Source organism: Macrotis lagotis, chromosome 3 (assembly GCF_037893015.1).
Source record: "Macrotis lagotis isolate mMagLag1 chromosome 3, bilby.v1.9.chrom.fasta, whole genome shotgun sequence".
Classification (NCBI taxonomy): Eukaryota; Metazoa; Chordata; class Mammalia; order Peramelemorphia; family Peramelidae; genus Macrotis; species Macrotis lagotis.
In genome coordinates this window covers 275,341,851-275,368,465 of record NC_133660.1, presented here as the reverse complement: position 1 = coordinate 275,368,465, position 26,615 = coordinate 275,341,851, and the positions used below count along the sequence as shown (strand labels likewise).

The 26,615-nt window shown below is 49.4% G+C and overlaps 1 protein-coding gene across 2 annotated transcripts in view; it reads right to left on the bottom strand.

Moving 5' to 3' along the window:
• Nucleotides 1–26,615, bottom strand: part of LSP1 (lymphocyte specific protein 1) — a 62,832-nt gene that overhangs the window by 6,156 nt on the left and 30,061 nt on the right. For both annotated transcript variants that reach the window (XM_074230791.1, XM_074230792.1), the window contains exons 2-10: nt 15,848–16,009; nt 11,941–12,099; nt 8,743–8,923; nt 7,872–7,982; nt 3,907–3,950; nt 3,688–3,769; nt 2,208–2,342; nt 1,538–1,615; nt 392–502 (exon numbers count right to left, since the gene is read on the bottom strand). In XM_074230791.1, coding sequence (XP_074086892.1) covers nt 419–502; nt 1,538–1,615; nt 2,208–2,342; nt 3,688–3,769; nt 3,907–3,950; nt 7,872–7,982; nt 8,743–8,923; nt 11,941–12,099; nt 15,848–16,009 — 1,036 coding nt within the window. In that variant the 3' untranslated portion in view covers nt 392–418. The remainder of the gene's footprint in view (nt 1–391; nt 503–1,537; nt 1,616–2,207; nt 2,343–3,687; nt 3,770–3,906; nt 3,951–7,871; nt 7,983–8,742; nt 8,924–11,940; nt 12,100–15,847; nt 16,010–26,615) is intronic.

Below are 26,615 nucleotides of genomic sequence, written 5' to 3'. Positions count from 1 at the left end.
AGGACATTTGGGAGCTTCACCCCTCACGGAAGTGGTCCTAAGCATGATGGGGCCCTTCTCTCCTCCCCAGAGAAGGGGAGTCTGGTGACCTGCCATTGTCCCAGAGGGTCCCTGACCTCTGAGCCATCTTCTGATGCCCCCACCAAGGGAGCCAGAAATATCCTGCCATCTGATACAGCAGTCAGTGGGAACCAGTCCCACTGGCCTCAAGAGAGGGCAACACTGGGAAGCCCCAGCTGACTGGCCTTTCCCCTGTCACAGCTGCCCCTGTGCCACAGCTTCCCCATGTCATGACCACCTCGTGTCACACAGCCTCCCCTGTGCCATAGCTTCCCCATGCCATGCCCTCCCTGTGCCTGGGCCTCCAGGCTTTGCCCAGACAGACACTCACCAGTGGAACAGCTGGCAGCTGACTAGGCTAGGGAGATTCATCTATCAGCACCTTTTCATACTTGCCATGCCCGGTGGCCACAAACTTGTACCGCTTCCCGGAGGGGGTGCTCTGTAAGGACAGGGCAGAAGTTTGGGAATCCAAAGGTGCCCCGCCCCCGGAAACCGGTCCTGTCCCTGATTCCTTTCTCTATTCCTTCACCTCCTTTTTTATAATTCCTGACTGTTCAAGCCCAAGCCCAAGAGGACCCACACTTGTGGGCAGAACCAGACAGCCTCTTCCAGCCCCAGCATCTTACAGATGGGAGAACAAGGGAAGTGACTTAGCCAAGGTGACACAGTCAGAAGCCTTCCTTTAGGCTCCCAACCACCGAGCTCTTGGCTTGCCCTTCCTGGATATACCATTGAGTCACTCTGAGATGATTTCGCCCATTCTTCCCAGACCCATCTTCCACTTCTCACTCCTCCCCAGGCTCTAAGTCTGACTTACTCTCCCCCCACAACCTCTTTCTCACCCATCCACCCCCTTTCTCCTGTTACTCAGGAGTCTCTTGCCCTTCAGTGGTGATGTCAGTCATTCTCTCCGATCTCCCTCTCTCCTTCAGTCGATCCATCCTCAAGCCCTGGTCTGACCCCAGTGCTCCCCAGCTCAGGGGTCACATGAGAAGGCTTCAGCCTAGGACCTAATACCCTTGAATGTTTGCCCCTCCCACCCAGTTGCAGCAGAGGATGGCAGTCCCTGGCTGCAGTCCCGCTCAGGGTCATTGTTCTGGACAGTCTGGCCCTGAATGTGTCCCTCGGACCTTGACCTTCAGCCTCACTATGAGCTCCCCCACATACTTTGGTTACACTGCACCCCCCCATCTAGGATCCTCTAGTGGTGACTAGCTTCCATGCAGAGAGGGAAGAAATCCCAACAGTGGCATCTCTGGATTTATGGGATGTCCTCTGAGCCCCCTCATGTTCTGCCCTTCCCAGACTCCCCCACTCTCCCACATGCTCCTGTACACATGGTCTCTTCTTCCCCTTCACACATAGACACACACATACACATACACAGACTTGGGTAACATGGCCTGTCCTCAGGGAGCTCAGTCTCTGGGTAAGGTGGGCTAAAGCTGCCAGCCCCTTCCCTGCCAGCAGGTACCTTGACTGTGGATGACATCTTGCTGCCTCCCTTGTGCTCCCAGAAGCTCCTCTTGCTCATGTCTCCGGCCACAATATCCTGGAAAGGACATGGGGGTTTTACTGTGCTGCCTCCCACCTTCTCAGGTTACTTCAGAGGCTGTTTCCTCACCCCTGTCCCGCCTCCCCATCCCATTCCCTTCAAACAAGTTTCAGAATCCTGTGCCTTGTCCCTCATTCTGCTCATGCTACTCTTCTGCTCAATGACCCTCTATAGATCCCTACTGTCCTAGTGAACTGAGGTCAGAGGATTCTGCCTGGGCATTCAAGGCTCTTTGCAGTCAACTGCCATCTAAGCTTTCCACCTTCCATGTCTGCTTCCTTCTGGCCTGGCTAAACACCTCTGGGAATCTGTTCTCTCCCTCTCCCCTGAGTTCTTGCCCAGGCAATGTCCACTGAAATCTTATTCAGTTTCTAAAGCTTAACCCCAAGCTACTTCCTCTTTCTCCTCCAGGAAGTCCTCCCTGCTGCTGCCACCCTGAGGGTGCCTCCTCTAAGGTACCAGTTCCTTAGCAGGGACTTTGGTGGGTTTAGTCACATCTGGTCAGGGAGATCTGAGAGGGTGGAGTTGGCACCCTGGGGGAAGAGGGGCTCCCCTCCATTTGCTGGGGGAGGAGGGAGAGAGGCTCTACCTTGCTTGGGGGGGTCTTGGCTGAGGACTGAGTCAAAAGCTCCCCAGTCTCCCATAGGCTTTTGGAGTTGGCCACGGTCATGCTGGGCATCTCAACAGAGGGTTGTCGGGTCAGCTTTGGGGTCTTGCCGGCGGTCTGTAGGGCGGGTGTAGATGGGAGTAGTCAGAGTACCAAGCACACATACACACAACATACTCCCCCCAAAACACAGCTGAGCTCATCTAGGGGAAGAACATGAACAAAGGACCTTCCCAGAATACCTTGGGGAGACTCAACCAGAGAAGCAGAGATGAAGTCCCTAGCATGTATGCCACACGGACTCAGAAGAGGCCTCTGGAAACAGGGGGCTGGCCTCCCATCACCTTCCTGGATCTAAGTCTGAGCTCATGTGACCTTGTCTCCACCCCAGGTGAGGAGGGGGGTAGCTGCTGTCCTTGTGAAAGTCTCAATGAAAAGACGGTTTACCCCAAAGTCCAGGCGAGGTTTCCCTGCCAAGGCCTGCCCAGACATTGAAATTAAGACCTAGTCAGACTGGTGGCCTCTCTGAGCTGGGTGGGGCTCATTGTACCTCCTCCTCCCCCCGACCCGCAGACAGCCCTGTCCACTCTGGACAGCTGTCGCCATTTTCCCTCATCTCCAGCCACCAATGGTCCCCCACGGCCCTAGTTCTTCCTTTGGGGCTGAGCAGGACAAGTCTGACTCTTCAATGACAGGTCTTCTCTCAAGTAACTGAACCACCTCATGTGCTCCCCCCTCCCTGGCCTTTTCTTTAACCAGACCCTGCACAGCAGGACTCCAAGGCCCACATCCATCCTGGTGACTGCCCTCCACCCTTCAAGTCCTCCCTGTCATCTTGGATCCCCTGACTTCTCAGAGTTCGATCACTCAAGGCTCAATGGAGCCTCTGGATGAGCAGTGGGTAGGGCTCATGATCCCAGGGTCTGGGAGGATCTTAGAGAACATGGAGGAGGAAACTGAGGTGCAGAGAGAAGGGACATATCCAAGGTCAGGGGAGAAGTCCCAGAGAGAACACAGCCTGTTCTTTGATGATGAATCCAGGGAGCATTGTCTTGCACTCTTAGGTCACAGGAAGTTCTGGGTCCAAACTCAGCCTCAGGTCCTTCTCATTGTGACCATGGACAGTGCAGACCCATCAATTGGATTTTGCAGCATTCCCAGCCCACCATGGATGAACACTAGCTTTGGGACTGTGAGCACCTCACTCAAGGCTCACTCAGCCTCAGCTTCCCCCTTTGTAAAATAAGGTTACTATAGACCTGCAGGACCCAAATGAGGTACCCACTAGACATTGCCTTGCACACTTCAAAGCTTTGCAGAAGGAGACCCTGCTACCTCTCCCCCCCAGGAGGACTGGAGTCTCCAGAGTTACTCACTAGAATCCCAGAGTCTTCACCACATCTCTAACTGGAGGGGAGGCCAACAGGGCCCATGGCCCAGAGGACAGTGTCCATCCCCTTACCTCAATGGCCTGAGTGTACTGTTCCAACCGGTCATCAATCTTGGACACGGGCAGGGAAGGCTGGGACTTCTTCACACTGTTACTAGGGAAGAAGATCAAGAAGCTCAGAGCCAAGGCTGAGCAAGACTCAGTTTCCCTTCTTGGGCCTTGCCAGCACCAAGGTGATCCAAATTTCCCCAGGGTTACCCAACTCCCCGAGACACCCCAGGGCAGGGTTACCTCTTCTTTATGGAACGGTTCAGGGACTCAGTCCTATCGATGAGCTGGCAAGTGGAGGAAGTTAGAAAAGAGGGAGAGAGGTCAATGTTAGGGCTGTTGGGAAAGGGAGTTAGGACTCTTCCCCCACCCTCCAGGCCCTCTTGCACACCAATGCCTACAGGACCCTGAGGTTGGCTCACAGCAGCAGAGTTGCCAGCTCAGTCAGGGCCCCAGGTGGCGAGAAGACACTCACCCAAAAAGTATCTTAGGTTAGTGTATTCTCATTTTCCTGTTGGGGAAACTGAGGACCTAAGCAGAGAACTGACCTAAGGTTTCACAGGTAGCTAGTGTGAGGGCTGAGAGAAAGACCAGGCTGCTGTGCTCCTCATCTCTGGAGATGACTCCCATTTCTCCAGGTCCAGGCCTTCTCTCTGCCCGGGGTCCCACCTGCCTGCTGGACAACTCGAGGTATCTCCTGGCAACACTGGCACATCCAAGGTGGACCCTCCAAAACCCAAAACTCTTGCTGCCATCCCTTTTCTATCTGGGGCACCTTAGGTCCAGCCACTCAGGTTCACAAAATTGGGATCCTCCTTCTCTACACATCATTCCAGCAACTGGAGAGCCCCCAAGAGTCCAGACCCTGAACCCCACCTCAGCTACTGACTGAGTGAGTGACCCTGGACCCAGGATCACTCTATAAATGAAGATAAGAATAGCACCACCCAGAGGCAGCTAGGTGCCATAGTGGATAGAGCACCAGCCTTGGAGTCAGGAGGACCTGAGTTCAAATGTGACCTCAGACACTTAATAATTACCTAGTTGTGTGGCCTTGGGCAAGTCACTTAACCCATTGCCTTGTAAAAAAAAACCTAAATAAAACAACCCCCCCCAAAAAAAGATAGCACCACCCTCCCCACATTGCTATGAGGGTCAAATGAAATAAATTTTGTAAAGGATTTTATAAACCTTGAATTGCTCTCTACATATATAGTCAGGTGCTAAACCTTATCTTTGCTACTTCAGCAGCACTTCCTCAGTCTCCACCCCACCTCTCCTCTGCTCCTGACCCTTCATCTTCTCACATACATGTATGCATACGTATGACATGCATATAGAGTGGTTTGCATGGTGTCTTCTCCAGCTGGGAGCTCCTTGGGGCAGGGACTGTATTTGCCCTTCCCTTTGGATCCCCTGTGTTTAGCATTTAATAAGGGCTAGTTGACTCATTAAAAGTGGTAGGGAGGGGTCGTCTAGGTAGCACAGTAGAAAAAGCACTGGCCCTGGAGTCAGGAGTATCTGGGTTCAAATCTGGTCTCAAACACTTAATAATTCCCTAGCTGTGTGGCCTTGGGCAAGCCACTTAACCCCACTGCCTTGCAAAAAAAAAGCCTTAAAAAAAAACTGGTAGGGAACTTTCCTGCAGAGGGCTCCCCACCTCCTCATCCTGCAGGTGCCAGTCCTCAGGTTCTCGGGGTCACTTGGAAGGCACTAACCAAGCAGGATTTCCCAGTGCCCAGACAGCTAGTAAGGCAGTAAATAACAAAGGCAGAATTTGTTCCCAGGCCTACATAAAATAAACAATAGCTAGTGTTTCTACAATGCTTTAAGGTTTGAAAAGCATTTTATAGACAGTTTGTCCCCACAGCCACCCAAGGAGAGCTCCAAAGGCACTGAGAGACCCTTACATCCTGGGGCTGCAGCTTCCCTCTGCTTTGCCAACATGGGAGTGGCCATACTCCCCATTTGTATGATGCAGACCATGTGTTCCCCCAAGTGGCAACTAGGTCTAGTCTTTCTACCTGCCAGTGTATCCTGTCTCACAGGCACCAATCTCTTTGGGGTATTGGTCAGCAAGATGGCTCAGTGGGCCATGCTCTCTGATTGGGATGTTGGTAGTAAGTATCAGCCTGCTATGTGCTCCTCTTGCTCAGAATACATTTGGTCTGGGGTGGCTAGGTGGCACAGGGCGGCTAGGTGGCGCAGTGGATAAAGCACTGGCCCTGGAGTCTGGAGTACATGGGTTCAAATCCGGTCTCAGACACTTAATAATGACCTAGTTGTGTGGCCTTGGGCAAGCCACTTAATCCCATTTGCCTTGCAAAAAAAAAAAACAACCTAAAAGAATACATTTGGTCTCACTGACCCCAGCGGAGATCTAGGCTTTGCTACTGACATGGCGGACTCTTCTATGACGCCTGTCATGGGACACCTTGTGGACCTTCGCCTCACATCTGTATAAGGGAGTGTCTATGCCATCGAAGTTGTGGCTTTAGGTATGGGATTGGCTATTGGTACAACTCCTGTAGGGACAACATTCTAGACCTGCTTCCTCAAAAGCAAAGAGTCCTCTTTCATTTCTTCAGTCCCATTTTCATTAGTCAGTTAGAAACTAAAGTAGAGTACACAAAGCACTCTGATTCTCATAGTTAACTCAGCCTTGGGACTTTTGGCACATATGACCACCTCATTTCTATATTCTTCCTCTCCTATAGCAAGCCCAGTACCCAACTTCTTTCTGGTCTGTCTGGTGGATCTATAATAAATGTTTTATTTAACCTTAAAAAAAAATCAAGGTTCTCTTGCCCACTGAAGTAGGAAAATCCAGTGGATAGCACAATGGGCTTGGAATCAGATCTTCCCTGACACAAGTTGTATGAGCTTGACAAAGCTATTTCATCTTGATAATCCTCAGTTTCCTCAGTTACAAAACAGGTATAAGCCAGGAAGACCTAGAAAAACATTCCGCTTCTGCTGCACCCAAGCTAAGTGCCCACTAGGTCAATCCCTTCACCTCTTTCCCAGTGCTTCACCAGGCACCTTCCTAAGAATAAATAACAGAAATTCTGCCAATCTGTATTGGCACAGGGAATTTACTCTACCTATCTGGACCCCAAAAGAGATTCCCCCTAATCCATAATTCCTGGGTGCTTCTCTCTCAGAGCTGCTGCTATGGTAAGGGGGTTGATTTGCTTGCTCATCCTGTGGATCATTCCAATGAAAGGATAATGGAAAGACTGAAAACAAAACAGGTAGATCGGGGGCCCAGACAAGATGTGTAAGACCTACAAGGCAACAGGACAGCAGCCATGAAATTCTATATCAGCAGGGCTCCAACAGACAGGAAAGAATTAGGAAGAAAATAAGGAAGAAATCCTCATTCAAGATCAACAGCTGAGGGGCTGCTAGGTGGTGCAGTGGCAGAAAAAAATCAGCAGAGACCCTCACCACAGGCTTTGGCGCCTTGAAACAGGAGAGGATACATTGTGTCTAAAAGAGCAGGTCCAGAAGAAGGCGACTTTCAGAACTAGAAACAATGTAACAATCATGGTAGACAAGAAAAAGTGGGGAGGACTGGCTCAGGGCTTTGTGGCCCTGATCTTCCCAGTTATTAGGAGGGAGGGGGAGATGTCCAGAAACACCTGAGGTCAAAAGGCAGCTTTTAAACACACACATATCAACAGGCACTGAGGGCTCATTGTCCAGGAGGTCAGGGCGGCTGCCTGAGGTCACTGAAGCTCAGATCACAGTCGGTCAGTCCAAGGCATGCGGCCCAGAGCCGGTCGGTAATTCAGGGCATGTGGCGCACAGTAAACATTTAAATGTTTGTTGACCTGTCACAGCTACCAATACGCCTCAGAGGCTGCTCTAGAGATTTCCTCCCCACACCCCTGCCCAGCCCCACATTATGTTATAGATTATTTTTATTATATATTAAAAGCTTTGCCAATGTCTCCTTTTAATCTCACAGCAACCCTGGAAGAAGCTATTCTTATCTTCCTTTTACAGTAAAGATGAGCAACCCTGTGATGAGACATGGGTTAAATGACTTGCCCAGGACCACTAATAAGCATCTGAATCCAGATAACTCAGGTCCAACATTTTATTCAGATGAAGAAACTGAGACGGTGTAAACTTCTCTCTTCAGACAGACACCACCAGGAGAGTGACTCAGCCGGAGTCCCTGCTGAGAAGAATGGGCCTACCTTAGTAGTAGGGCTGAGGGGGGGCAGGTCCTCTGAGTCCAAGGGACTGGGGGCCTTGGGTTGCCTCTCCATTTCCTCCACGTCAGCTGCTCTCAGTGATACCTTCCTGTCCTGGAGACAGAGAGGGGGTGGGAGGGAGTATTCTGAAAACCAGACTCTTGCTCAGGGCATAGGCACCCCTTATGAACACCCCTTTGCAGCTCTCTCATAGACCTAAGACAGAGGTCTAGCAATGCTCTCCCCACAGGAAGAGTTTTATCGGCTCCTGAGCTATCAATACAGGTCATTCCAGGGCCTTTTCTGCCCTCCCTGGGACCTGAAAATCTCTGGCCAGGTCAAGAGGCAGAACAGGATTGGACAGAAAATTAGCCCACATCCAGGGGAGACTTCACAAGACACATGCAGGAGAAATGCCTGGCTGTCAGCTTGAGGACACTACTCCCCCAGTGTAATGTGAATGAAGAAGACCTTGCCAGGGCGTGGCACCTGGGGTATACGTGTGGGTGCTGGGGACATGGGGATAAGGGAGATCCCCAGTGACACTAGCTAAGCTCAGTTGTTTCTATGCTCCTGAAGACATGGAAAACTACTACATCCTCTGATTCTGAGCACCTTGGAACAGAGTTCCAGTCACCCCACCCTAGGCACAGCCTGGAAACCAAGTGCTAAAGAACTATAAACAGGAACAAACCTGAAGGGTCCACAGGAGAGCCCACACCAGCACAAGGGTTACAGGGAGGAAAAGCTATGGGGCAGGAGGATGTGGACTGACTGCATGTCTCAAGTCAGATGGGGTCCAGCCAGGTCAGATGCTCTTCTTCCTCTTCTCTGGCAATTTCCCTGTTCCCTCCCATTTAGCTCCCTACTCTACCTTGGTCTCTTCCTGCACCTGCAGAAGGCCCATTTCTTCTTCTGGGATGTCTCTCGTGGCCTCCACCTCCTCAGGACTGGACATTGGGTCCCTACAGAGCTGGTGCAGGCTGGCTTGGTTTGGGTTCAGATGAGGATCCTCCTCTTCTTCCTCCTCCTCTTCATAGGAGCGATGGGAAGACCTGCCCAGAGAAGAGAGGGGCAGTGAAAGATAAGCCCCTCCCCAGCAGGCCCTCCAGCCTGAGCAGGAGCAGATACAGTCCCCACACTTAGAATCTGAGTGACCTTGGGCAAGTCACTTAAGTCACCTGTTTGCTTCAGTTTCTTCATCTGTCAAGTAAGTTAGAGAAGGAAATATCCAATATCTTGGGTAGAAAAACCTCAAATGGGGTTACAAAGAGTTAGTCATGGGGGTTGCTAGGTGGCACAGTAGATAAAGCACTGGCCCTGGAGTCAGGAGTACCTGGGTTCAAATCTGGTCTCAAACACTTAATAATGACCTAGCTGTGTGGCCTTGGGCAAGCTACTTAACCCCATTTGCCTTGAAAAAACCTAAAAAAAAAAATTAAAAAGTAAAATAAAATAAAAAAAGAGTCAGTCATGACTCAACAACAGCCTGAGGTCAAGAAGGGAGATGGAAATGTCCATGACCAAAAAAGGTGAGGGGGACAGGATCAGACCTGGCAGTGTGAGGGAGAGGGAGGGGTGGGGGAGCAGACTGGTCAAACCTCCTACCCCAGGCTCTGCAGCCCTGACTTCTCTCACTTGGGTGCCCATTTCCTATGTAGCTACTGAGAAAAATAAAATGGCAGCCCTTCCCTTAGCAACCCTTTCCAATCAGGCTCTGACATAGTCACCAACCCCAGTGGGGTTTTTTGGGGTCCCTAGGCCCCTGCTCTGGGTTCAATGTTAGTTCTGGCCCTGGCCCCAAATCAGGAGGTCAAATACCATTCCTAGGGTAGTAAGAACCCCTGAGGACTAGTCTTGGGTTTCAGGCTTACATAAGGCTTGGAGGAACTTCCCAACCCTGAGCCTCCACAAAAGGGGATAAGATGTTTCCCTAGCCCCAGCTAATGAGCTTACTATCACGGAGCCAGATGAATACTCGATGGAATGTTGTGAGGGAGACAGCGGAAAGCTGATGACCTAGGGCCCCCCACCCCCAATCTGTGACCAGTTCAGGGTCTGACACCACCCACGCCAGGAGGAGTAGGAGGGCAGGACAAAGGGGGCCATTGAGACAAGGGCAGCCTGAGGCAGAGAAGGCCAATCTGGGTGACTCAGAGACTCCAGGACCTGGGAAGGGGTAAGAGCCAGGCCCTGGGAAGGGGCAAGAACCAGGCTTGCGTCCTCATTTTACCTACAAGGAGAACAAGACCGGGGCAGAAGTCCTCTAGAGCAGAGCTGACAGCAAGCCAGATTAAAATTCTTCACAAAAGGAGTAAAACCCCAGTTAAACTCAACCAAGATGAGGCCTTCCTTCCTTCTCTATGATGAAGAGTTCAATGGGCCCCTATTTCTATTTGTGCCAGTGCTCAAAGGCCTGGGTTCAGATCTCAGCTCTGACACTTCCCACCTCCAGGACCATGGCCAAGGGTCTTTCCCCTGTTGGACTTTCACTTCCTCCTCTGCACAGCAAGTGGGTTGGACTCTACCACCTTCCAGCTCTGAATCTTCCAATTCTAAGAAGCTGAGGCCCCTGCTTGCCATCTCCTAGGGCATTGGTCAGGGCATGCTCAGTCACCCAGATTGGCCTTCTCTGCCTTGAGAGTTCCTCCCACAGCACTGGGGGTCCCCTGGGTGGCCAGAAATTGTCTTGTTTCCTTGGACAAATCCTCTCTGAGTCTGAGCAGGGTCTCTAGGCTGGCAAGGCCCTAGTTAGGGAGGGAAGGACTGTGGGACTCTTAGCCCAGAGTCCTAGGAAGGAAGGGACAGGAGGAGCAAAGGAGGAAGGAACCAGGGCAGAAAGCAGATCCCAGAGATCTAGAACAACTTGTGGGGGGCATTGGGATAGAAGGTCGCCTGACCCTTCCCGAGATAGAAAGAGAGTGAAAAGGAAAAGGACAGGCTCCCAACAATAAGGCAACATCCCCAAGCGCTGCTGAGAATTCTTTCTTCTGAGCTGACCTGCTTCCTACCCCAAACCTCTTCCCTCAGCAGTCTTGGTGCTGGGGCCTAGGACACCAATGGAACCTGACAGGCTTCCACACCCCAGGGAGGCAGCTGGAAGGCAGGAAACTAGGACCAAACCTGGGGTGGTATGAGTCCCATTTTGCCCCCAAGGCTCTTTGGGCATAAGAGATATAAAATCAGCTCTGGAGAGGACCTCTGGGCCCCCCAGGGGACTTCTGCTGTCACTGAGTCCACATGGAACCACCCTAGGGCCACCGCTTCAGGACACAGCAGCTTTGGATATTCTCTCCAACTTTCAAAATATCCCAACAGTGCCAAACTCTGAGGCTTCCATTTCCTAACCTTCTTCTCTTTCCCTGCACCCCTTCTTTGCATTTTGCCTCCTCTCCCTTTCCCCTTCTCCATTCTCTCCTCTCAATATTCTAGGTCTCTCTCTCTCTCTCTCCCTATTATTTTGTCCCCTTTCCATCTTTTTCTATTCTCTCCTTTAATTCTGTTCCCTCTTTCCTTTTATCTCTCCTCTCTATTCTCTCTCTCTCTCTCATATTCTGGCCCCTTTCCTTCTCTGTCTCCCTCTTTCCTTCCTTGCTCCTGCCTTCCACTTTGTTCCTCCCCCCACTTCCAGTCCTCACTGATCCCTCTGGTTCTTGGTCACCTCTAGGAGTCCCCTCCCCTAAAATTAACCCTTGAGCCTGTGTCCTGTTCAAGATTATTCTTGGGTTTCCTGTGTGTATGAGTCTAGCCTCCCCCAACAGCCCTGGGAGGCCTCGCTGCCCTCTAGTCTGTAAAGCTGGATGGAGAACTCCCCAAGGCAGATGTCAGCCTTCCTCCCTGTTTCTTTCTCTTCCCCCTGCCCATATTGGAGTCAAAGTCCATCCTGATGCATAAGGAGCTGGCAAAGACTTGGGGCGCTGCTGAGCTAGCATGTCTGAGCTATGAAAGGGCTCACTGCTTTCCTCCAGATGATCCCCTCCCCTTCCTTCCTCTCCTCTCCCTCCCCAGCTGGATGTCCTTCTTGACCTATGACTAGGGCCTGGAGAAGGCCCTGCACCTGGAGAATTCTCACCCCTCAGTTGGGTCTTCATATTCCGGACTTTCTTCTTGCGGGGTCTCTACACCCTCCAGGCTCCCATCTGGACCCCACCTCTGCTTCCGCTGCTCCAGCTTCTGGGACCAGTCACTGAAGCCCTCATCTTCTTCCAGCTCCATGGGCTTCAGGGAAAGGCTAAAGATGATGAGAGAAGGTGAAGATTGGAACTGGGTGCCACAAACAAGGCAGATGGGGATCCCAGTCCTCTGCCCCTGCAGGCTCCTACCTCCCCTATGAATTCCTCAGCTCCTGTGAGAGCCAGTGCAAAGCTGTGGAGGTAGTAGGCAAGGGAAAGCCATGCATGTGTGTGAGAGGAACAGTAAGAAAACTAGCCTGGTTGGACAGAGTGCAAGAGGAGGAGGAATGTACAATAAAGCTGCAATAGTGACAGTAGCCAGGTCATGAAGGCTTTGGGGGACAGGAGAGTTTTCAGTTTATCCTGGAGTCCCATTACAGATGTGGAAACTGAGGCTAAAAGAAGGGTCAGTCCCCAGAAATACCACTACTGGGTCTATATGCTGAAGAGATGATGAAAAAAGGGTAAAAACATCACTTGTACAAAAATACTTATAGCAGCCCTGTTTGTGGTGGCAAAGAATTGGAAATCAAGTAAATGTCTTTCAGCTGGGGAATGGCTTAGCAAACTGTGGTCTATGTATGTCATGGAACACTATTGTCCTATTAGAAACCAGGAGGAATGGGAATTCAGAGAAGCCTGGAGGGATTTGCATGAACTGATGCTGAGTGAGATGAGCAGAACCAGAAGAACATTCTACACCCTAACAGCAACATGGGGGTGATGATCAACCTTGATGGACTTGCTCATTCCATCAGTGCAACAACCAGGAACAATTTGGGGCTGTCTGCAATGGAGAATGCCATCTGTATCCAGAGAAAGAACTGTGGAGTTTGAACAAAAACCAAGGACTGTTACCTTTAATTTAGGGGGGAAAAGCCCGTTATCTTATTATGTAATCCTGCTATGTCTTATACTTTATTTTTCTTCCTTAAGGATCTGATTTTTCTCTCTCATCACATTCAACTTAGATTAATGTAGACCATGGGAACATTGTGAAGTCTATCAGACTGCCTTCTGTAGGGAGAGGAGGGAGGGAAGCAAGATTAGGGGGAAAATTGTCAAACTCAAAATAAATAAAATCTTTCTTAAAAAAAAAAAAGGAGGGGTGGCTAGGTGGCACAGTGGATAAAGCACCGGCCCTGGAGTCAGGAGGACCTGGGTTCAAATCCGGTCTCAGACACTTAATAATGACCTAGCTGTGTGGCCTTGGGCAAGCCACTTAACCCTGTTTGCCTTGCAAAAACCTAAAGAAAAAAAAAAGTAACACTGAAGGAAGTAAAGAAGCAAACATAAACAGGACAGCTTTGAAAGTAATACAGTGAAATTATGAAATACTTTGAAGAAGAATGGGCGTGGTTTTCCCACATGGTCTACTTTCCCTGTATGTGGACACGTACTTTCTCTGTAGTATGTACATTCCTTTCCTTTTTGCTGTGTGCTAAACTCAGATAAAAATCAAATAATAAAAAAAGCAATATTCAAGAGTAAAAAAAAAGAAGGGTCACCCCCTTCTTGTTTCAGAGTCACAGGTCTGAGAGGCATTAGACCTAGGCGAGGGCAGGGGCTGAGGAGATGGACACAAGAGAGACTGATAATTGGACCAATGATGTCCAGATTTAAAGGAGGGATTGCACTGATGGAATGAGCAAGTCCATCTAGGTTGACCATCGCCCCCATGATGACTGGGCCAGTAAGGACTGGAGGGAGGGAAGGATGGCTATGCCCCTGACAAAGGGAAGCAATGGGGGCAAGGCCAGAGTCTGTGGTTGGAAATGTCCTCCCACCAGCTACTGCCCGCCTTGGGACAATATCCTGATAGTAACCCAAGGATTCTCTTCTGTCCTGTCAACTGTCCTGTAGCCTGGACTCCAGACCCTTCCCTAGGCTGGTTGCTGTTCTCTGGATGGTACCAGCCTACTGTTGGTCTTCTCAAAGACACAGGCCATCCTGCATCCCCCTCTTCAGACTGGACAACTCCTGCAGGGTGAGGGAATATCTGTGTTGTGGGGTGCTGTTCCCTAGGTCATTTATCTGTAATCTGAGATCGGGTGCTGAGAGGGAGATTAAGGGTAAGTGTGAGGGTCCCCCAGTTCAGAAGTACCAGGGAGGGAAGGGGAGCTGGGCCATGAAAGGCCTTGGCAAGGAGACCAACCCTTAACCATCTGGGTTAGTTATCACAGTTGGGTTGGAAAATGCGAGAAAACAGAGAGAGGGAGTAGGAGAGGGGGACATTATTTAAAAACAACTGGCTTCCCAGGCGCCACAGGTCTTGTTTCCAGGCACCCCACCCACCTAGTGTGACTCACCCTAGGAGAAGAGAAGAGCTAGGGGTTCAGTGGGGTCAGGGACTGAGCGGGGAGTCAAGGGCTCAGAGGATTAGTACTTAGGAGGGTGCTGGGATGTGGCCCCGGGTCTGGTGGGTAGAGGAGATGCTGAGTTGGCAGGGGGTAGGGTGGGTGGGTGAGGCAGGCTGTGAGGTCCCCATCCCCACAGCAGCCCCGCAAGGCTTTAGAACCTGACTGGCCTCTCTCATGGCTCCTGTCTAAGCTGAGATAGTTCCTCGTGATGGTTCCAGGACCCAGAGAAGAGGGAGCTGTGGATGGCTCACACAGAGAAGGGTCTTTCCAGAGGGTTTGTTCCACTTGATTCACCCTGTGGGCGGGACAGGCAGGATTTCTGTCCTTTTTGACCAATGAGGAAATTGAGGCTGGAGGTACCCTGGGTCAGCCAGGTGGCAAAGAGCCAAGTCAGAAGCCGAGCCCAGGCTTGAGGTCAAACCCCAATGGAAAGCCTCAAAACCATTCCTCTTGGAGAGGAGGACCCACTCACACCAGGAGATCGCGGAAGCCTTTCCAAGGGCTGCTTGTGGGGGAGGGCACAGTATGAGAAGCAAGTACTCTGGACAGGGCACCAGCTCCAAGCCCACCCTCCACGTGGAAGTCAAAGGCAGTTCCCCAGGAGACACAGAAAAGAGAGCTGGACAAGTCAGGAAGACCCAAGTTTGGATGCGGCCTGGGACGCTTGGGAGATGTGTGATTCTGGCAGAAGTCCCACAATGGTCCCTGCCTCAATTTCCTCATCTGTAAAATGGGGATAATCCTAACACCTACCTCCTGGGGCTCAGGAGGATCAAATGAAATCATATTTGCAAAGTTCTTTGGAAACCTCCACAAATATGAGTCTTCTCAGGCAATACAAGAAAGCCTTTCCCAATTCTCTGGGTTTGTAGTGGACTCAGTCAGAGGATGTGGCTTTCCCTCTCTAGGTAATTTCTCCCTCAGTGAAATAAGAGACCTTATAGTGGTCACAAGTCCCCCCCAGGTTACAGACAAGAAAACTGATCCAAAGGGCTAGGTGATGGCTTCAGGGTCACTCAGCTGACCTGTGTCGAAAGCAGGCCATGACCCCCATCTTCTCCACCCAAGTCCAATGAGCTCCAAGCCCTCAGGTCCATGACCAGGTCATGATAGAGGTGACGGGGATGAGGCCTGCACCTAGAGTTTTCCAACATGCTAAGTCCTTTACAAATATTTCAAACTGTACTCACAACAATTGGGGAGGAAGCGCTGTTGGGGAAACTGAGGCAAGCTGAGGTGAAGTGACCTGTCTGGGGTCATACAACTAAGGGGGGGGGGGTGTTAGAGGCTAGATTTGAACTCAGGGCTTCCTGAGTCCAGGTTTGCATCATCACAAAGGTTTGTTTCAAGCTCATCCTCTCACAAGTTTAGTGCAGTGCCCTAGGCTGCCAGATTCAGTCTGGGGGGCAACGCATTAGGGTCAGGGTGGGGTGGAGGGGGTTCTTACAGCTTCTCCTGCTCTGGTTGCTCAGGCTCCACCTCAGGGCAGGAGCTGGTCCCAATACCAAGCCCATCCTCACTCTGGGACCGGAGCTGTCTCTCCCGCTCCCTCCTGCGTCGCTCCCTCGCCGCCTCCTCTTCATCCTCCACACTCCATTGGGCAGTGAGTCTGGGAAGGAAAGAGAAAGGGGAGGGGATTCTGGGATGAGAACTGGGGAGCCAGGAGGCTGGGAGGTGGTGGCCTAAGCTGAGCCAGGGGCCCAAGATAAGGTGTGTCCCAAGCAGGGGGGCTGAGCCTGGCTCTACCTGGCTCCAGAGGGCATTGCCAGGCACCACAGAGGGGAAATCCCTTCCAAAGGGCTTGATTTGGGTCCTGCTCCAGGAAAACCTTCCCAGCAATAGAGGGTCTTGTGTGCAGGGGGCCCCCAACCAATCTAGAATGTCACAGTCCTGGCATAACACTCACCCATACAAAATATTAGAGGACCTGGCACCTCAACCACCAATCCAGAACACAGGTCCTGGTTCTCCATTGCCTATCAGTTTAGAACACTGCAGGTTGGGAACCCTACTAACCAATCTAGTCCTGGCACCTTATTCACCCATGCAAAACATTGAGGGCCTGACACCCCATGGAACAATCTGGAATAGCAAGGGCCTGACACCCACCCATCAGGCTAGAACATCAGGCATTGCACCTCCTTTCCCCAGCTCTTTAAACAGAGCTGGGGAAGCAGAAGGTCCTCTGTCCTTGGCACAGCTAGCCAGTCATTGTGTGAGACCCTGGCCAAGTCTTTGTCTTTGCTGGGCCTCAGTTTCCTCCTCTTATTACACTCTGTATAAAAAAAATCCAATATTGGATTTCTGCCTTCTGACAAAAAGCAGGAATTATGCAGATGGGTAGAAGGGGGGGGAAGGGTGAGGATGGGCCCCCTGGGTGGCAGGCCCCCACACCTCCTCCAGCCACTCAGCAGGCTATTGTTCCTATGGTCTGGTCATCCTCTCACCTTGTCCACTCTGCCAGAGGCCCAGATACGCACATGGACCCACATGTGTGTACAGGACCCCAGGGATGGGGGCTCACACACATTCACACATGTGCTTTGGGCCACACCCCAAGGAATGTCTCCCCCTTCTCCTATGGGCCTCTCTCATATTGACTGTTTCCCCCTTGTTTCCATGACAACAGTTGTCTTTGGGGCTGGCCCCCATCCAAGGTGTGTTCTTTCCTCTCCTCTTTTTTAAAAGAAATCTAGATGAAGTCATCCATCCCTGAGGACCCCCCCCAGTCAGCCCCCCTCACCACTCCCCCCCAGATCCTGGGGCCCAGTCTGGGCTAGCAGGCTGGGAAAGGTGAGAGATGCTCATGGCCCCAATCGGAGTCCTGGGGTGCTTCCTGGAAGCTGCACAGCTGGGCCCCCAGAATGCTGGGCCTCCCCCCTCCATGTGGCTCATTCCAGCCCTTCTCCCTCCCTCCGCCTTCTCTACTTCCCCTGCTTGGGATGACCTCATAGGCTCACTATTCCTCCACCAGACTCTGGGAACTCCAGGGGGGAGGGGGCCTTGGTCTAGGAATGATTCTAGCACCCCCTTTTACTCCTCAGTTCTGTTCCTCTCTTGCTCCCTCAGAATCTGACCTTGCCCATATGCCCCACTCAACCTCCATAAGATTCAGACTTTCTTAGGAGAGGACGGGACATCTCCAAGGAATGACTAAGTGACCCCATCCCTTAAAGCCTTTTCAGGGTTGGGGGATTGGGCAGAAGGGGGTCAGGATCACTGCCTGCCCCCCTCCCAGCCAGTCACATGGGGAAAGATGGTCTGTGAGGGTCAGGTCCAAGATGCCAGCCATGAGCTGACAAGGGGGAGACCACCTCTGGGTGACCTCTGTCCATAAGGGAAGTGACCTGCTCTGAGTGGATCTTGGGAATATAGCTTTGGCCGCTGAGTGGAGGGCCACTGACCCAGGGGAGTTGGGGGTAAGGACAAGGAGGGTGGATGACAGAAGAGGGGCCCCTTAGAACCTCAACATGGGTATAAGAAGCTGGGGCATGTCATCAGGGGTACAGGGCTTCAGGTCTGCCAGAAAAACCAAGGCTGACCCTGCCACAGGCAGAGGGGAACCCAGCTGTGAGCAGGAAGGGGGCCAGCATGGCCTGACAGGAAGCAAGAGTAGAGGCCTGCTGGGCCTGCCGGGCCTGCAATCTGAGCTCTGGCCCCAGTCGGCTCTCCAGCTGGACAATAGCTACCCCGCCTTCCTCTTCTCTACTTCCTGGTCTCTCTGGTGTCTCCTCTTGCCCACCCATCCTCCACTCAGTGGCCAAAGCAATATTCCCAAGACCACTCAGGGAAGGTCACTTCCCTTCTCAAGCCCCAGTGGCTCCCTCTCACCTCCAGAATCCCCGTCAAACGCCTTTCCCTATCTGGGTCCGACCTCCTTGTCCAGCCTCAGCGTCCCAGCATTCTATGATCTGGTCAACGCAGATGCCCTTGCATCCCCCAGGACGATGTACCTTCTCCCATTGCTCTGCCTTTGCTCAGATGGAGCCTGCCTGGAGCACAGCCCCCCTTCCCAGTCACCTCTTCAGACTCCTCCAAAACACACCACTTCCTGACTCCCCTCCTCATCTCTGAGCTGCCAAAGTGCCTTAAAAAAAAAAACAGGGCCTTGGATATATATTTGATACAGATTTTCTATTGTCCACTATGCCCCCCCCAGAGTAGAATGAAAACTCCCCCAAAAACCCAATAATATGAGCTTTTTTCACCTGTATCTCCTACCACACTGCACAAAGTCAGGCAGAAGCCCCTGGGCAATGAAAAAGGGGCTGCTGGATGCCCGTACAGGCCCACATGCCCACAGAGGGGCTAGAGCCAGTGCCCTCAGAGCAGAACATCCTGGGCCCCCAACACTTCTCTGAGACCCCACAGGAGGGCCCTGGGGAATCAGGGTGCAGGACCTCAAAGCCCAGGGAACCCAACCCAGAAATGTAGTGGATCCAAGCCAAGACCAAGCCATCCAAAGGAACTAAGGCTGGAGAGGAGTGAATCAGGCACCAAGCAGCACCAAATAGTGAGTTTAGACTTAAGAGATCCCCCCCCTCCCCAAAGGCATCTAGTGATTCCCCTACAGTTTCAACTAATGGCTCCAAAGGAAAAATATTTTCCACAAAGACCTCAGGAATATCTAAAAGAAATGAAGCAAAAAGTCAAACAAAAACTGGAGAAAAACTGGAAGTAAATTACTTAGAAAAGTGGTAAATCTTACTCAGTACAAATTCATGACTCTCTATGAGAAAGATGAGAACAAAATCATTAAAACTGGAGAAAAAAAAGAAGAAAATGTTGGATGCCTGAAATCTAAAATCATTAATGAGGAAAACAGACCAAAGAGAGAGGGCTTAAGATCCAGCCTCCTTGAAACTATGATCAGATGGACAATTCTGAACACAGTGTGTATGTGTTGGACAGGCTTTCTTGAAATCAAAATTTATTTTATATTATGAATCCATTTGATTATATTATATTGGTAATATGAATGCCCATTTTGTGCACATGACAAGCTTTTTTAAAATTTTGTAACATTTTTAAAAAAGACAAAGAACTATCATTAAAAATCTGTACTCTATTTCTAAAGAAGTCCTTGGATAAATTGTTACCAACGGGCTGAGTAAAGGCAGGAAGCACTGACCAATCATCTTCTGAAAGAAACCTCCCAAAGAAAAAGGTAATGGGAAAGATAGAGGCAAAATCAATGCCAAAGAAAAAATATGGCCAATCAAGGAAGCATAGTCCACATGACCTCTAGGAGCTTCTTCTATGGGAGGTCTTCAAATATTCCAAATGAGAGAATAGGGGTGTGTGTGTGTGTGTGTGTGTGTGTGTGTGTGTGTGTGTAGGGAATGATAATCACACACGTGTGAACATGTTATGTGTGCATATAGGCTCCCAACCAAGAATGATCTACCTCACAAAGCTAAGGAAAATCCTCCAAGGGGAAAACAGTTAATGCAGTAAAGGTCCTTGAAGTAATCCTTCAAAAAAGACCTGAACTGAATGGGAACTTTGAAGTAAAAATATCAGAGTCCAGAGAGACCTAGAAAGGGAATATCATTCTTGTGGTGAGAAGGGCTCTGTGGGGATGGCATGCTAACATTCTAATAGGGGACCTGTCTTCAAAGAGTATGAGGAAGATGGATGAGAAAACAGAGGTCCTGGGAAGGATTGGCTCCGTTCTGAGGGCTTTAAGAGGGAAAAGAGAAGGGAGGTTAAAAGGAGTATGCTAATGGGAAAAAGTGCTACTTCACCTAACTGCAAAAAGAGCATAAAACCAGGGACAAGGGGAAAGGAGAGGAGTCACTGATGAACCTCTCTTTTATCTGAAAGGACCAAGAGTTGAACACACACACACGCGCACACACACGCACACACGAACATGCACAATATGCAGAACTGGGTGCAGCATCATATCAATGTTTCCACAGGGATAAGGGTTGAAGTGTACAACAAGGATCAACCCAGGGAGGGAAGAGTCAAAACTGAGGAACAGGGGCAGCTAGGTGGCGCAGTGGATAGAGCACCAGCCCTGGAGTCAGGAGGACCTGAGTTCAAATCTGACCTCATATACTTAATAATGACCTAGCTGTGTGACCTCGGGCAAGCCACTTAACCCCATTGCCTTACAAAAAGCAAAAACAACAAAAACAAAACTAAGGAACATATTATGATCCTCAAGGGAGAAAGAAAGGAAAATAAGGAACCATCCAGAAGCTCAGGGGGTGCCTGTCCAGTGGGCACCTGCTGCATGAACCAGTGACATGACCATGTCCCATAATTATAAGAGGCTTGGGCAGGGCAGACAGACACAGAGGCGATATCATGCAATGACACCATAAAGAAGAAAGCTGAGAGTGGCGACACCAGCCAAAGGACCATGAAGAAGTGGTGCTGTGTCGTGAGAGGGACAGGATGGTCCAGGGGGTAGAAGAGGCATGAACACCCTAAAGCTTTCTTTGGTTTGATTTTGCTTGTGTTACACAAGGATTTAGCTCTCATTTTTTTTAATATGGGGGAGAAGGGGAATGATGCCCCCTCCAAAGAAGACAAAGAGCAGAAAGTCCATTGTAGCCAATTAGTCATTAGATAATCAGTCACAAAGTGTTTATTAAATACTTCCTCTCTGCTCATGAGGGCTGCTCTAGGAAGCCCAGACAAACAGGAGGGTTCAGAAAGCAAGAAGAGGGGGAGGGGGTTGATCACAGCATTTTGCTGTGGTAAAAGTGAGTATGAATGAGTGGAGGCTTGGAGCTGCAGAGAACCCTTTCTGGGATCTGCTGCATATGTCCTTGGGGGGGGTTAAATTCTCTCTCTCTCTCTCTCTCTCTCTCTCTCTTTAAGGTTTTTGCAAGGCAAATGGGCTTAAGTGGCTTGCCTGAGGCCACACAGCTAGGCAATTATTAAGTGTCTGAGACTGGATTTGAACTCAGGTCCTCCTGACTCCAGGACTGGTGTTCTATCCACTGCACCACCTAACTGCCCTGGGGGGTTAAATTTTCAAATAAAAAATAAACTATTTTTTCAGAATGAGAAACCTTGTGTTATCATGCCCTGGTTTGAAACTCAGCAGTCCTAGGAGGGAGGTAGGACAGGAATGATTAACCCTGTTTTACAGATGTGGAAACTGAGGCCCAGAAAGATGCCATGCCAAAGCACCCAACCCCAGGGCTGCAAACCTGGTAAACACAGATGCTGATGCTGATGTGATTCTCCCCAAGAGGCTGCAGAGGCCACCACTGAGGAACAAGGGCCCTCTTGGCATGAGAGTGCTACTGGCAGCACTGGCCTCAGACACTTCTTCTTTGCTATGTGGCCCAGGGGGACATGACTTAACCCCATCTGTAAACGGGATAATCATGGCACTCCCCTCTCAGGATGGTTTGGAGGATTGAATGAATGTTAAAATCTCCTGTAAATACCAGGATCTCTTCCCAGTAGACAAGTCTTCAAATAGTTCCAGAAGGGAGCCCAGGCATCTGCAATCTGCTCCCTCCCACGTGGGCTGGACCTTAGTCAAGGTTGGGACTAAGGTGGGATCAGAGTCCACATGTCCTAATGCCTCTTCCAAGTGCTGGGGGTAGGGATGTCCTAAAAATTCCATCTCCTCTCACCACAGACTGAGTATCCTCCCTCTTCCCTTCTTCCCAGGTTCTAGAGAAGTCACCACCATCCTTCCAGTCACCCTGGCTCACACCCCATGGACCATCCTCCCTCAAAATAATAATTATAAGAAGAATGAACTGATGCTCAGGGTGTGCTTTCAGAGTTGCAAAGACAGTTTTGCAAAAATGATCTCATTTTATTTTCACAACCTCCCTGTGAGTTAGGTGTGGTTATTTTTCATTTTGCAGATGAAGAAGGTAAGACTAAGAGATTAAGTCTTACCTAGACTAAATGCAGTAAAGGTCTGTGGGTAGGGTTTGAACTCAAGCCTTTCCACCACTTAGCTATCACATCCAATCTACTCTCAAGTCCTGTCTATCTAGCCAGCCTGCTGTAGACCTTCATCATCACTACTGCAGTAGCCGCTGATGGTTCTGCCTGCTTGGTCTCTTCACACACCATTCAACTGTCAAAGGGATTTTCCTCATGCTCAAGTTCAACCATGTCACCCTACCTTTCAAATCCATAAACTCCCCTGTCACCCTACAAGAACCCCTATTTGGTACTCCAGTCTACCTTTCCTGCTTATCCTGCATTCTTTCTACCTACTGTTTGCCACACATCTCCCTTCTCCACACCTTTGCCTAGAAAACTCCCTCATTTCTGCCTCTTAGAAACAAAACTCTTCAACTTAATCTCCTACAAGAGACCTTTCCTCATCCCTTCCCTTGATATTAGAAAAAAAAGAGTAAGAAATTGTGACTTGGGTCTGAAGGAGGGGAAAAGAAGAGAAACCCAGGACTGGAGCCTTGGGGATGACCATAGGTTTCTTTGCAAGGAGGAATGAAAGGCAAGGAGAGGAAAAAGCGTAGGAAAATAGGCTGGAAGGAAACACACCATGACTAAACACACCATGACTAAACATAAATGGGATCACCTCACTCATAAAAAAGGAAGAAGTTAGCAGAATGTACTAAAAAACATAATCCAGGGGCAGCTAGATGACATGGTGATAGAGCAACAGCCCTGGAGTCAGGAGAACCTGAGTTCAAATCAAAATACACTTGATATATCTTGCTTTCTATAAAGTTAAAATGAGGGACTAGAGCAAAGTTGATTATGTTTCAGCTGAACTCAAAAAAATCAGAGGCAGCAGCCATGATCTCAGTCAAGGAATCAGAAAAAAGAGACTAAAAAAAGAGAAACATCAAGATGGCAACTACCTTATGTCAACACAAGAGACAATGAGTTATCTCCAGTACTTAACTTGCATTTACCAAATGACCCAACTGAAAGGAAAAGTTAAATAAGCTAAAGATACACAGTAAAGCACAAAATTTATGGATAAATGAGGTGTGCAAGAAAGATCATCCCAGGGACAGCTAGGTGGCACAGTGGATAAATAATAAAAATAAACAAAAAATAAATAAAAGCCTGAATAAAAGGTTAAAGAATTAGATTCCTGGTGATTATTGAATGGGAATAGAAAGGAGTATACATGTATTTCTCAGCTATGGATGACACGTTTACAAAAATTAGCCATGTTTAATGCATTAAAACAATAATAAATTAAGTAGAAATATTAAACACATTTACTAACAAAAATTATGTCCAATAAAGGGTCATTTTTAAAAGGACTCAAAATTAACCTGAGACTAACTTAATCCCAAAGAATTGGTGGGTTAAAGAACAAGTAACAGAAAAAAAATAAATCGTTGTATTAAAAATTATGATAACAAGGAGATCACATTCCAAGATTTGTGAGACAGTTGGGTCCCCTTAATTGCTGATGCTGTCTGTCCCCCCACCCAAATTATCTATTGGTATATACATGGAAGCTCACTGAGGGCAAGACCTGTTTCATTTCTATCTGTTTTTTTTTTAGGTTTTTTTTGCAAGGCAAATGGGGTTAAGTGGCTTGCTCAAGGCCACACAGCTAGGTAATTATTAAGTGTCTGAGACCAGATTTGAACCCAGGTACTCCTGACTCCAAGTCCGGTGTTTTATCCACTGTGCCACCTAGCCACCCCCATTTCTATCTGTTTTACCAGTGCCTAGAATAATAATAATCCTCCAACAAATGTTTGCTGATTGCTTCTCTGGATTTTCCAAAAACTCCACCCAATTAGATTGTTTTTATTGAGCACTTTTCCAGACTCACTAGGCAGCTTGGTGATACAGTGGACAGAATGCTGGACCTGGAGTGAGGAAGACCTGAGTTCAAATCCAGATTAAGACCCTTAATAGCTGGGTGACCTGGGCATGTCACTTCCTCTTTCCCCAGCCTTGGTTTCCTCATTTGCAAAATAGATATCATAATATGACCAAGCTCTGAGGACTGGCAAAAGGATTGCGAACTATTTGTCAAGCCTGTCTAGCAGATTATGGATACTATAAATGTTAGCTATCATTATTATATTAGGTTACTCTGTGGAGGAAACGGAGGAGATCAGACCTTTATCCACAGGGAATAAAAACCTGCATTTTTATGATACTTTTAAATTGCCTTCCTCAGGCAAAGTGACTTGCCCAGGGTCACACAACTAAAGAATGTCTGGAGCTGAAAGCTTTCCTTCCCTTTTTTCCTTCCTCCCTCCTCCTTTCCTTCCCTCCCTCTCTCCTTTCAGTCCTCCTCCACCTCTGCAACTTTCCCTGCTCTAACTAAACCCTTACCCGAACTATGACTCCTTCTCTCTGGGGGCCCAAACCCCAAGGTCCCACTTCATGAGAGGCTTTCTGACAGTTCCAGTTTACTCTGGGCATGGCTCTGGGCAATGGGGGAATCTCCCTTCAAGCAACTCCAGCTCTGTAGGTTCCTCCCTTTGCACCTATGGCTTGTTATGTTTTACGTTGGACAAAGATCCAGGGCTCTGTTTGTGTGCTATCCTCTCCCCACCCTAAGCCTCTTGAGGGTAAGGATGGTTTTTCTGTTCCTCCAATACCTGGCTTGGTCTTTGGCCTATAAAAGGTACTTTATAGTAACCCTGTCCTGGGTGGGATGATCAGTTGCCGGTACCAGGAAGTCCTGGATACCTTGCAGACCCCTTGTGATCAGTCAAATAAAAACTTTGGCTGCCCCTACATCTTAGCATCCAGGACTGAGAAGAAGGGAAGCAAAGAAATCCAGAAAGTGCCCAGTCCCTCCCCTGGCATTGCGGAGTGGGAGAGGGCAGAGGGCAAATCACATGCAGGATTATGAGAATTAGGACTTCTCACTCAAGCATTAGGCCCTGGGCAGACATTTGTGATTCTCATAACTAACCTAGGAAGGTAGAAAGGGAAATTAGATTCCATTTTATAGATGGAAATCTGAGGAAGGAGAGAAGGAAGGTAAGGAAAGGGCGGGGGGAGGCGGCTAGGTGGCATAGTGGATAGAATAACGGACCTGGAGACAGGAAGACCTGAGTTCAAATCCAGCCTCAGACACTTGATTACCTTGCTGTGTGACCTTGGGTGAGTTGCTTAACCCCATTGCCTTGCAAAAACCAAAAAAAAAAAAAAAAAAAAAAAAAGAAGGGAAAGAAGAAAGGAAGGAGGAAAGGGAAAGAAAAGAAGAAAGGAAAGTATGGTGTCAATCACTTTACAATGATTATCCATTTGGTCCTCATAATAACTCTTAGAGGTAGATATTTTATGGTTGAGGCCACTGCCACAGGACAAGTGTCTTGCCCAGGGGGTCCCTTCAGTTAAGAAGCATGTGAGGCTAGATTTGAACTCAGGTCTTTAGGACTCCAGACTCAGCATTCCATGCATCAGCTTGCCTTGTAATGGCAGAGCCGAGTTAGTATACAGGTTTCTGGCAGCCAGACTAGAGCTCTTATTGCTTGGAATAGTGGAAGAGACCTAGACTTGAGGATCCTGGAGCTTCATAGCACTCCTGGGGTTCAGAGTCCATGAAACTGACCCATCTAGTGCCCTCATTGGACAGATGGTACTAGATCAGGCAAGTGGTCTTGTGAGTGGCATCTCCCTTGCATGGGGCAACCATCCAGGCCAAGGACCTGGGTTTCCTCCTGCTCCAGTCTCTCCCATGGGAGCTCCAGCACAGAAGTAGGTACTCTGTCATCTCAGTATTTAAACTCTTGTTGAATTTGGTCTCTTAATTGAAGATCCAGTGGACTTCTCTCAATCCTTGTTTCCCTTGACCTCTGCTGTCTCTGACACTCTACTCCTGGATACTCTTCTCTCTGTTTCAGGACACCCCACCCCCACTCCACTCCTTTCTTTTCCTGGTTCTCCTTCCTCCTAGATTGTTTCTTCTGTGTCTTTCTGGATCCTCCTCAGATCACGTCCTTGGACCACAGGGCCCTGTCCTGCACCTTCTCCCTCTATACCACCCTCATTGGGTGATCTCATCCCGATTCCCATGGATTTAATTAGCACCTATTCTATACGGATGACTCTTAGCTCCACCATTCCTGCCCCAATCTCTCTGTCAAGCTCCAATTTCACATCCCCAGCTTCCTTCAGAAGTCCACCAGATACCCAACAGACATTGGAAACTTCACACCAACAGAATGGAAATCATTAATTCTCCTCTTAAAACATTCCCAGAGATGGGGGATACCATAGAGATATTGCCTTCTCCTGGGCCCACTTCCGCCCTGGGCTCTTCA